Below are 12,472 nucleotides of genomic sequence, written 5' to 3'. Positions count from 1 at the left end.
TCATGTTTATTTATTTATTTATTTTAGCTTGGCTATATTTTACTCTTTGGTTATTTTCCTCCCCGTTTAATGAGATACCTCCCGCTGTTAGTTTTAGGTGCTATTTTTCAATTCCTCTTCTTGTAGTATTTTGCTCAAAATGCTTTGCAGTGCTGGTTTTCTGGCTGAAAATTCTTTTAGCTTTTGTTTATCGTGAAAGATTTTAATTTCATTGTCAAATCTGAAGCTTAATTTTGCTGGATACAGTATTCTTGGTTGGAATCCATTATTTTTCAGTGTTTGAAATATATTGTTCCAGGATCTTCTTGCTTTCAAATCTGTGATGAAAAATCATTTGTTAACCTAATTGGTTTACCCCTGAATATTATCTGCCTCCTTTCTCTCGTAGCTTTTAATATTCTCTCCTTGTTCTGTATGTTGGCTATTTTCATAATTATATGTCTTAGAGTTGGTCTATTATGGTTTTGAAAGTTTGGGGTCCTGTAGGCTTCCAGGATTTGGCAATCCATTCCATCTTTCATCTCTGGGAAGTTTTCTAGAATTATTTCATTTAATAGGTTGTCCATTCCTTTGGTTTGAACCTCTATGCCTTCTTCTATCCCGATGACTCTCAAATTTGTTTTTTTATGACATCCCATATCTCTTGAATAGATTGCTCATAGGATTTAAGCATCTTTTCTGTGTTGACTATATTCTTTTCAAGTTGATAAACTTTGTCTTCGTTATCTGATGTTCTGACTTCTACTTGATCTAGTCTATTTGTAATATTCTCGTTTGAGTTTTTAATTTGGTTTATAGTTTCTTACATTTCTAGGATTACTGTTTGATTTTTTTTTAAGATCTCTATCTCCTGGTAAAACTCGTTCTTTGTAGTTTGAATTTGTTTAGTTCGTTTTCAAAATATACTTTCAATGCTTGGACTTGCTGTCTCCTGCCAATGCTGGGCTTGGCACAAGATTCAGGAGGCATCCACACTTTGTAGATTCAAACAGCAATTCTTTATTCCAGTTCTCACACCGCCTCCACACAGGTCCAGGGGCAATCGCGTTCTGCCGTCTCCCGCACAAACCACCTACTCCACGAGGCTCTCTCCAAATCCCCTTTTAATCTCACGAGAACTCAAGGGGAACAAGCAGCAGGAACACCCTAATCCCAGCAATAATCTTCAACTTCTAACTTCCCTAAAACCCATTATCTTAAACTGGCAACGCCTTAAACTCAAGGAGCCGGTTACTTCCTCAAACCTGATCAGCTCTAAACCCGGATCCGCCTTGGTCCTTGAGCAAGGTCACCTCATTAAAGCATGCATGCAATGTCCCATCAAATGTCCTCTAAGCAGCATGGGGTACGCTTGGCAAGGAAATTTCGATGCGTCATTCCTACTTGGTAATGGCCCTCAGCAGTCTCCTCTAATATTCCGTTCCATCTGAGTTAGGTATGCCTTGAGTTCTTTCCCTGTTCATGTTTCTGATGCTTCTAGGTCCTCCTGTAGATTTAAGTTGTCCTGCATTGTTTGTACTCCTTTTTTTCCTTGTTTTTTCATGTTGTTCACGTAAATTTCCAGCTCTGTTTGATTGCTGTGTTTCTGTTCTCTCCTATAAGTTTGTTTTGGTTTTGTATATCTCTGTTTTCTCTCCTTTGTGTTGGTAGACTATGCCTGCTAAAGTGGATTCCGCTGGGAAGGAATTCGGTCGGCTGAACTCCAGTGACGTCACCTCTCTGCTATGGCGGGCCCCAGGCTCCTTGCCAGGGTGTCCGAAGGGAGGGGTGGGACTGGTCTGTCTCTGGTTGGTTTCAGCTCCCAGTTAGCTACTTCATGAAGGCCTGGCTATAGACCTATTCCTAGAGTCTCTGCGCCGTATCTGCTGGGCCGCACCTTGGGGTCTAGCTACACGGTTGCCTACAAGCAGGCCGCTCCTTGGGATTCAGTGATCTGGCTTCTCCCATCTCTGATCTCTAGACTTCTGAGATTTAAAGGTCAGGCCCGCTTGAATAATCTCTCCAAGTTAATGACAAATGATTTGGACTTTAAGTACATCTATAAAATCCCACTTTAAAAAAATTTTTTTTGTAGTTGTAGAAAAAATAAACTAAAATTTAAGAAAAAACAAAAATAATCTAAAACTAATTTTTTAGGAAAAAATTTATGGAAAATACACAGTATCAGGATAATGTGGCATTAGCTAAGCAAACTTATTTTCAGTTGGTTTTTAATGTACTTCTAAATTTTCTGTCGGTTTTCCCTATCCATTGAAAAGTCTTAAAAGCAACAATTAATTTTAAAAAAGGACATTCAGATCTTGATTCTAAGGGCCACTTCTCATCAAAAGGAATGAGCGGTCCTTAAAGAAATGGTCGATTCTATGCCTGCAGATGAGAAAATGCAAGGTAAGCCTGAAACATCTGTCTGTATCTGAATGGAAGAAAATGCTCAAAGACTAATGGACACGAGAGAAGGATCTGGGAAGAACAAGCACAGTTAATTTATGGTGAAGGAAATCATCAAAGAGGTTGCCCATTGAGGGAAGGATTGACTAACAAAGGACAATACAGAAGTGTTTGGCACAATGGCAATGTTCTATGTCTTATTTGGGTATCAGTTACACATTGTTTTGTTTTTTGTTACTGGGGAGTGAATCCAGGGGTGCTTAACCACTGATCCACATCCCCAATCCTTTTTTGAATTATATATAGGGACAGAGTCTCACTGAGTTACTTAGGGTCTTGCTAAGTTGCTGAGTCTGGCTTTGAACTTGTCATCCTCCTGCCTCAGCCTCCTGAGCACCTGGGATTACAGGCGTACGTGCCTGGCAGTTACACATATTTTTTAAATTAAAAAATTTTCCCTTGTATAGTCTAGTGCACTTCATTGCATACAAAGTTTACCTCATTAAAATAAATAAACAGATATAGTTTTAAAAGGCTTGACATTGGCCAAATTTGGGATCATTTCATCATTAAAAAAGGATTTTAATGGATTATGGCATATTTAATTAAAATGGAACTCATAAATCTTTAGTAATTTTTTTAAAAAAATAGAAGAAGAAATACATCTCTTCTTTTTTAGAAGGCAAGTGCTCTACCATTGAGCTACAGCCCCAGCCCCCAAATCTCCCTTTTCATATGAGGTTACATAACCAGAGGAAGAATAGCTCATCATATCTACAAGTTCTTCCCATGTTCAAGAGCAGGAGATTATTATTTTTTTTAAATAAAACACTCTTTTTTAATATTTATTTTTTAGTTATAGTTGGACACAATAACTTTATTTTATTTATTCCCTAAGGTAAAAGGAAAGATAGGACTAGAAAGTCATTAAAAAATCACTGTTTGGGGGCTAGGGTTGTGGCTCAGTGGGAGAGTGCTCGCCTAGCATGTGTGAGGCCCTGGGTTTGATCCTCAGCACCACATAAAGATAAATAAATAAAGGTATTGTGTCCATCTATAACTGAAAAATATTTTTTAAAAGCCACTGTTTTGTTACTATTATGGCATTATGTAAAAATGTGGATGTGTAACCAATGTGATTCTGCAATCTTTGTAATGTTTTGGATAACCAATAAAAAAAGCCACTGTTTTGCAAACACTGATGTAACAATTAACTCAAGTAAGAATCATTAACGAGTGTTACAACCAGAAAGTCATTGCCCAACCACTAAATTCTACATGATATATGACCTCTTCATTACAAAGAAAAAAAGTTTTCCTTAGCTAAGATATAACTTAACATCTCACACAATGAGACAAACTGACAGCACCTTCCTCTCTGTGTTCCAGAATGACAGTGAAAAGCATACAACAGCCCTGCACTCGTGTTGGATTCTTTCTATTGCTGCATGACACATCTCCACAAATCTAGCACCTTAAGACAACACCCACCTATCAGCTCAGAGTTCTCTGGCCAGAAGTCTGGCCCCAAATACCTGGGTGCTTGGCTCACAAGAGCATGAGTCCTAAATCAAAGTGTGGACCAGGCTGTGTTCTCATCTGGAAGTTCTACCAGAAATCTGCTTTAAAACTTGTTCTTGTTGACAGAATCCAACAGGTCTGAGGTTGTTTCTTTGCTGGGTTTCAGCTCTGAGAGGCTGTCTGCATTCTTGGTTCCGTGGATTCCTCCATCTTCAAGCCAGCCAGCAAAAAAGACACAGGAATGCTCCTTGGGATTCAGTGCTCTGGCTTCTCCCATCTCTGATCTCTAGATCTCTGAGATTTAAAGGTCAGGCCCGCTTGAATAATATCTCCAAGTTAATGCCAAATGATTTGGACTTTAATCCTACTTAAAAAAAAATTTGTAGTTGTAGATGGACAGAATGCCCTTATTTTATTTGTTTATTTTTATGTGGTGCTGGGGATCGAACCTAGCGCGTCATGTATGCTAAGGCAAATGCTCTACCACTGAGCTACAGCCCCAGCCCCCAAATCCCACTTTTCACTTGAGGTTACATGACCAGAGGAAGAATAGCTCATCATATCTACAGGTTCTTCCCATGTTCAAGAGCAGGAGATTTTTATTTTTTTAATAAAACACTCTTTTTAAATATTTATTCTTTTAGTTATAGTTGGACACAATAACTTTATTTATTTTTATATGGTGCTGAGGCTCGAACCCAGGGCCTTGCATGTGCTAGGCGAGCACTCTCCCACTGAGCTACAATCCCAGCCCAAGAGCAGGAGATTATATAAGATCCAAGGCCACTCTAGGATCATCTTAGAATTCTATCAAAGTCACTGATGTGGTGGTATTCTTGCCAAAAGTGTTTAACTTGAATCCAATCCCAAGGATACAATTAGACAAATCCAGATTGTGTAACATTCTACATAACAACTGGCATAAACTCTTCAAATTATCAATGTCATGAAAAAAATTTTTTTAAAGTAGGCGACTTTTCTAGATTTAAGGAAATTTAAGAGAGATGACAACCAAATGCAATGTATGACGCTTCATTGCATCCTTGATTTTTTTAATAACTTTATTTTATTTAGTGATACTGAACTCAGTGCTTCACATGTGCTAGGAAAGCTCTCTACCACCAAGCCACAACCCCAGCCCGCACTTTTTTTTTTTGGAAATTAATTTTAATATACAGATACAAAACAACAAATATAGATTCACAGCATTTACAATAAATCATTCAAATAACATTATAAATAATTTTTTTCTCTTACAAAAAGAATTTCAACAAAAATACATATCAAGTTACAGTATTTTTGTAGACCAGACTTTAGCTGTCAAAGCTAATCCACCAGTTTGGAAGCATCACTGACTTATACAGACAACATCATCTTTATATGGATGAGTTAAAAATTACCATAGCCTTGCAAAGTGGGTAAGGAAGTCATACACAATGGGTTCTATTATGTACAAAAAGACTAATTATTAAATTACAGAGTTGGTTTAAAGTATTTTCTAAATACAAATGTCAATGCCAATGTGATAACTAAAAGCAGTAATAAAAAGTATGTTCTACTAGGTAAATTTACATGAAACATTTAAACTTCTGTTTTTTTTTTAAAATCCTTCCAAGACCAGCTAAAATTTTCCACTTTTTTTCCAAAATTTTTTGTACTCCATTTGCATTACATCCTGAAAATAAACAAGATTAGCAAGAATAGTTGCTAATAGTTAGGTGAAGCATATTACAGGGAAAACTTTGCTAACAGTTTAATCTATAAGTTGGGTCCAACATCCCTGGTCTGTAAGCCATTCATTGAAAGGATGTTTATTCACACTTGTTGGCACTGTCCTTTTACATACACTTCACTGGTTTTCCTCTCCTTCATGCAAGAATAATGCAGTAATACTCCCCCAGCTCTGGGCAATCAGGCTCTTCTATTCTGACTAGGAAAGTAGGTTGATTTGTATTCAGGAATATCAGCAATTTAGGCATGCAGAGATTGCTACCTGGCCAGATGCTGAATCACCTGGTTTTTACAAAAGATTTCGATTGTGAAATAAATTTTGAAATAAAACACTTTTGCTATACAAGAACATCACAGGATGTGGCATTAGTCTTCAAATAGATTAGGTATAAAAGGGTACAGTATTTGGATATGGCATTGTTGGTGGTGATATGTTTTCAATAACAAAATCACATCTACCAACCGAAGACAAAACCCAGATTTACTGAAAACAAACCATGCACACAGTATCCCTCGACAGTGCTGGCAAACTGCTTGTTACCCTCTTCCTTGTTAGCAGGCCAAAGACAATGAATGTTCCTTCTCTAGGACTTTTCAAATATTCTTTAGAATGGCTTACAATTCACTGCAGGGTTCTCATCCATTTAGGTATATCAAAACTGAGAAAGCTGCTCACGGCCATTTCAACCGTCTTTCACAGAGTTAGCAACTTGTGATACACTAATGAAATTCATCCAAATGTTGTCAACCAATGACGTCATCTAAGCCTGACTTTTAAAAGAAATTTAAATTTATTTTTTAAACTGGTACATAAAATCATAAAAATTGTACATATTTATAAGGCCAAAAAATAAAAAGGCCCACCCAGGGTTGGGGGTGGAGAAGATAGATTGGGCAGTGGGTGGAGGTGGGGTTTCCCAATAAAATCCACACAGGCAGGGACTTTTTGTTGCCTCTTTTTCTCTCTCCAAGTAGAACATGACTTAAATCAGAAAGGAAGTATGGCAAGCTGAAAACAAGAATACCTGAGGCCTTCTGTTCTTTTAGTAATAAAACCCAAGCTAGACAGATTTAAGAAGTCAAAGGATGTTCTAGTCTTTAAAAAAATATATGTTAGCAGTTTTCAAAACCACCTCAGAATCCAAGTAGAATCCACCCAGGCCAGGTATATAATTAAATGATATCATCAAATGACCATCATGCTTTATAAAACGGATTCTCACAATCCCAGGTCTTGAACTGACCTTGACTTAATCAAAACATGTCCTGGTGTTCAGGATTCTCTGTTATGGAGTCCATGGAGGTAGATGGAAACTTGAAGTTAGGACTCAGCTGGCAAACATGTTAGGACTGATCACAAAACCTTAAAGCCTTTGCTCACTGCCAATTGGTCAATACTAGCAAATGGAAGCCCTCTGACTCCTTACTCGAATGAATCCTCACTGAAAATGTAACATAAGTAAATGATATTTTTACTACCTTAAAGCAATTCTCTTATATTACATTAAAAACAACAAAAACCTGTTCAAAATTGCTGTACACACAAACAACTCTATTTAGCACAGAAAAGTAGTTTTCAAAATATATCATTATCATTTTGTTGGTAAAAATGTCAGTTATATAAATGCAACTGAGGTTGAAACAGTTATTCATGGACATACACATATACACACAACCAATGCATGAAGCCATAGCACCTCTTCTGTCAAGGGACCTGTGGTGAGAAAGAAGCAACCCTGAGGCTGTAAACCACAGGGCAAGGCAAACTCTCAGCAAGCCAATGTAAGCAGGCATTTGAATAGTCACAAAGTGCCCTAAGGGCCCATCAGAGAGGTCCAGAGTTATGTTTTCTTGATGCATGATTAACTCTGCATATGGCAAGGCAGGGGAGAAGGAAAGAACTACATCCTTAAAGTTAACACCTTCCTCTTTAACTTTGTAGACTTGTTTATTCTCAAGCTTGGGTCTGTGGGGGAAGAAACTTTGCAAGAATAGCAAACAAAAAAATGAGCTTCTCAAACAGAAATCCACAAACTATGTGACACAATATCCCCTAGTTAGCACAGAGTGCAGAGCCTGTCTTCTCCAGACTATTTAAAAGTTACTTTCATCATACTTCTCAGTATAAGCAAAGAAAAGGAGATTATTATCTGCAGGCATCAGCCTGTGTGGCCTCCATTAAAAAGAGACTCCTATCTTTGAGCCTAGCTATTTTGCTAAGGTGTCTTTCACAGGCAGTGAATCTCCACAGTTTTGAGTTTAAAGGACAAAGGCAGCTTTAAACCCCAGAGAAGCAGGATTGTTCTGCCCTGTGTTTTCTTCATGAGTTCTTCCGAGTTGCAATTTTACTGATGAAGATATCGGAGACAACTGTTGGAAGATGCGCAGGATCTTTTTAAGAATGCTTTCCAACTGGTACATTCTCATGTCATTAAAAAATTAAAGTAAATGAGCTTTTATATCGCAAACAGTTGTTTGAATGCTGTTTCTTGGTTAGGATGAATAAGTGAGATGTGATTTCTGCTCAAGGAGTTACACAAGGCACACAGGCAGGTGAGGATCCGACTTGCCAAGGACAAACAAGCTGGCCTTGAAAGTAGCATGACCTGGAGGATGCCTCAGTGCCCCCACATCTCAAGCTGTGCTGCCACGAGACGGATGTAATTTTCCTGACTAGCTTGAAGAAGAGGCATCATGCAAGATGAAGCCTGCATTTGGCAACTGTGTAGACACAGGTGACACCAGGGAACACCCTGGTCATCTCCAAGCAGCTGTTGATCCCCTAATACTACCAGAGGGAGTAAAAGCTCACCTTCTAAGTGTGACCAGACACATGGTAGGGAGAGGCAGCATTATAGCAACTCCCCATCGTTGATTCCCTTCAAAATCAAATGCAGACTCAATCCTCTAATTAAGTCATTTCCTTAGCACTGAAAAGCTCTCGGTGCTCTGGAACTGCAGGAGTGTCCCCATCACTAGTGGGGCTTGTGGAGCTACCACAGCAGCATTCCTGTAGAACTTGACCCTGGTTCCAAAGTTCCAGCCACCTCAGAGTGCTCCTTGGGGCTTCTCATGCAGGGCAGAGCTATGTGTCATGACCTTCTCCTCCTTTCCACGAAAGCAGAAGGATCTCTGAAGTGAAGGTGAGTCCAGCTCCTTCCTTGAGCCCCCAAAGAAGTTTTCAACACTGGGCCCAAGAAACTTTCCCTGGGTTTCACACAAAAGAAATGAACATGGTTCTCCTCTTCACAGTCCCTGGGGGGAAGTATGGGCCTGCTGCTCACTTCCTGAAAATGGCGAGTTTATGGAAGGTATGCCAGAAGAGGGAAGGCTTTCTCTTGGGTTCGCCAGGGCAAACACCTGTTGCTGGGGGATGCTGGTAGGCACAGTGATGTGGCGCTGGTGGAGGGGATGCAGGTTCTGGTGCAGCGGGGCAACAGGGCATCTGCTATAGTCTTTTGACTTTCCATGTCCTGCCTTCTGAGCATTTAACATGGCAAGTTTCTTTTGATTTTCTGAAATTTCCATTCCCATCTCCTGGTCCTCCTGCACTCGACACCTCTCATCCGCACAGGCCTGCAGCCACTTTGCCTTGTCTTCCTGTTTTTTGGCACAGAACAGGTGAACCTCATCTGTGGTCCTACTGACCAGCTTGAAGGCGTTTCTCACATTGAGGTTCCAGTCCTTGTCCCGACCATCCTCCACATCCACAAGCTCCACCTCGTCCATGTCTATGCGACCCTTGTAGTACAGCATGTCCCTGCGTAGCAGGTCCTTTTTGCAGGACACCAACTGATGGTCAAACAGGAAGAAGGTCCGCTGCTGGCTTTTGCCCTGCTTAGTGATTTTGGTAAATTCCCCTGAATAAATCAATTCTGAGTTTCGGTCTAGAATATCCAATCCCTCCCAGCCCACAATGGACACCTGCCAGCCAGCAATCTTGTCGAGGCTCTCCAGCTTGCGTTTATGCTCATTGATCAAACAGGCCACATTATTCATGGCCTCATAGGCTGCCTTTATATTGTTGTAATCACTGTGCTCCTGTGTGGTGTACTTGAGCAGCTCTGCCAGCTGCAGAGGGTATTTGCAGATCTTCTGCACTGGCGTGAGGAGGAACCCATCCAAGGCGATGTCAATCATCTGCTGGAGCAGGCGGCAAGCTTCAAAGAAGTGCCTGTACTTGCCCTGCTTCATGAGGTTGGAAAGCTCCACGCAGGCTCCTGGGTGGTTGTTGCAATACTCGGAATAAATGGCAAAGTCCTCTTGCTGGAGGGGGAAAGCGGCCTTATCAGGTTATGGGTGACTCTGGGTCATCTAAGGGAACATTCATGCTGAAGGAAGCAGGATCCTATTTCACTTAAGTGAGGTTCCTCTTTGTTATCCTGTTTCTCAAGGTCTTTCAGGAACTTTCTTTGGAACTTGTAAATGTCTTCAATGTTTCCAAAAATAGTGGCTAGCTGTGCAACAGTGAACATTCCCGTGTGCTTGCGGCACTGTCGAATATAGCCCTCGCAGATGTCCTTGATGTACACCCGTTCAGTGTTCATGATCTCCTGGATGACATTTGTCCGCATCTGGTGCTTGTTCTCAGAGTGCTTGTGGTGGCTTGTGCTGGTATCCTCCTCCTGCTCCTCACCATGGGTTCTGCTAGAATTCTCGGACAGCTCTTCCTGATTGACTCGAAGTCTGACAAAGCTTGCAGGGAACCAGGCCTCCTTATCCTCGTTCCGGCCCCACCACCAGTCTTTGTTCGAGGCTTCCAGGACCTGGATGACATCCCCGGCCTTGAAGCCCAGTTCCTGGTCATCCATGGTCACATGGTCCCAGAGAGCTTCTGCGCAGACCACGCTGCCATCGCTGATCAGCTCATTAATGGCCAGCTGTTCCCCGCCTGGCTGTAGATACCGAGGATTGGCCTGACAGAATTCTTCATAGCTGAAGTCCTCCTCGCTACCGTTGTCATCGACTAAAGCAGAGGACTCAGTACCTCCATCTGAAGAAACTCAATAGGAAACAGCTCCCCAACCATGTGCTCTTCTGGTGTCACCCAGGCATGGTGACAGCATGGCCTCCTTTTCCTTTGCCCAAAACATCCAGACAGTTTGCTTGACCTCCAAGTTCTTCATTTCTCCAGTATCACACTCATTTTCTAGTTCAGGTATCTGTAGCCACTCCACATCCTTGATTTTTTAAAAAATATTTATTATTTAGTTGTAGTTGGACACAATATCTTTATTTTATTTATTTATTTTATGTGGTGAAAGTGCTCTACCACTGAGCCACAATCCCAGCCCCGCATCCTTGATTTTTAAAAATCCTGTGAGATACCTCAGAAACAACTTGAAATCTGAATGTGTACCAAATATTTGCTAATATTATCATTACAATGCTTAAATATGGGAATGGTGTCAAGTTTAGCTAAAAGAAGGTCTTTGTTCCCAGGAAATAAATGCAGGAATTTTTAGGAGTGAAGGTCACTATATCTGCAATTTTCTTGCAAATGGTTCAACAAAAAAAACTCCCTATGGAGATAGAGAATAAAAGTGGCTAAATGGTGAACCAAGAAGAGTTTATGTATGTTCATTGCATTCTTCTGGGTCAATCTTTCTGTGGGCTTGAGCATTTTCAGAAAATAAACATTAGGGAGAAAGAAGAATGTAATGTTACAACATCTTAGTGGTAAAGTTGTTTTCCCTCTGTATTAGTCAGCTTTGCATTTCGGTCACCAAAATATCTGATAAGAGCAACTTAGAGGAGGACAAGTTTATTTTGGCTCACAGTTTCAGAGGTTTAGTAATTGGTGAGACAACTCCATTGCTCTGGGCCCAAGGTGAGGCGGCACATCAGTGGGAGGGCATGTTGGAGGAAAGATGCTTCAGCTCGTGGCTACCAGGCAATGGGGGTGGGTGTGGGTGGGTGTGGGTGTGGGTGGGGAGGAGGAAGAAGGAGAGGGAGGAAGGGACACCAGGAAGGGACACCAGGACTCCTTTCCAGAGTACCCTCCATCCCAGTGGCCCTCCAGCCATGGCCCACCTGCCTACAGTTATTACCCAGTTAGTCCATTCAAACTAGCACGGACTGATTAGGTTTCAACTCTCACAACCCCATAATTTTACTTCTGAATATTTCTGCATTAACACAAAAGATTTTGGGGAACGCCTCACATTCAAACCATAACACCCTCTATCTATAAGATTTATTTAAAATTAGCTCTTTTGGGTGAAGGGTAGTATATCTCAATGGTAGAGCACACACTTAGCACATGCAAGGTCTTGGGTTCAATTTCCAGCAAAATGCACAAATACACACAAAGCTCTTTCTGTAGTGAGACATTACTGACAGAAATAGCAGGCAGGTTGAGTAATTTCAAACGCTTCCCAAATATCTTGTGGGAAATCTTTTCTGCCACGTACGCATGAGTCATAATCTATTTTCTGGTTACGAAGGCCAAATGATTGCTTATTGCTACAATTTATCTGTGAAGAAAGATACTACTTTCCCTCCCTCCTAATCAAAATATGATCTGATTGGAATTCTGAAAACCATATACTGCCACCAGAATTTTTCTTTGTCAGACCTGACCTGTATCTTTGCAATAACTGAAAAAGCAGTTCAAATACTTGTATTGATAAGTAGGGAGTAGTCTAAGTGATACCCATTAGGGATCCTTGATAAACACATTGCAGATATAAGATACATACTAAGAGCTTTTGATTCAGTAATCTCAGGCCTGGAAATAATAAAACTATGGAAAACATTTTATAAAAACACATAGAGTGGCATTATTTTAGTATGGAGAGATGGCCTAAATGTACATTTATAGACTAGTTTT

General features: G+C 40.5%; 1 protein-coding gene across 1 annotated transcript; it reads right to left on the bottom strand.

Moving 5' to 3' along the window:
• Positions 1-4,924: 4,924 nt before the first annotated feature.
• On the bottom strand, positions 4,925-10,648 carry LOC101968628 (spermatogenesis-associated protein 13-like). The gene is given in 3 exon segments (XM_078022932.1): positions 4,925-8,988; positions 8,991-9,902; positions 9,965-10,648. Coding segments are annotated over 3 exon segments (1,467 nt in total). The 5' UTR covers positions 10,452-10,648; the 3' UTR covers positions 4,925-8,920.
• Positions 10,649-12,472: the final 1,824 nt, after the last annotated feature.

Source organism: Ictidomys tridecemlineatus, chromosome 10, assembly GCF_052094955.1.
Source record: "Ictidomys tridecemlineatus isolate mIctTri1 chromosome 10, mIctTri1.hap1, whole genome shotgun sequence".
Taxonomy (NCBI): Eukaryota; Metazoa; Chordata; class Mammalia; order Rodentia; family Sciuridae; genus Ictidomys; species Ictidomys tridecemlineatus.
The sequence above is the reverse complement of the archived record's forward strand: the minus strand, read 5'-3'. Positions and strand labels throughout refer to the sequence as shown.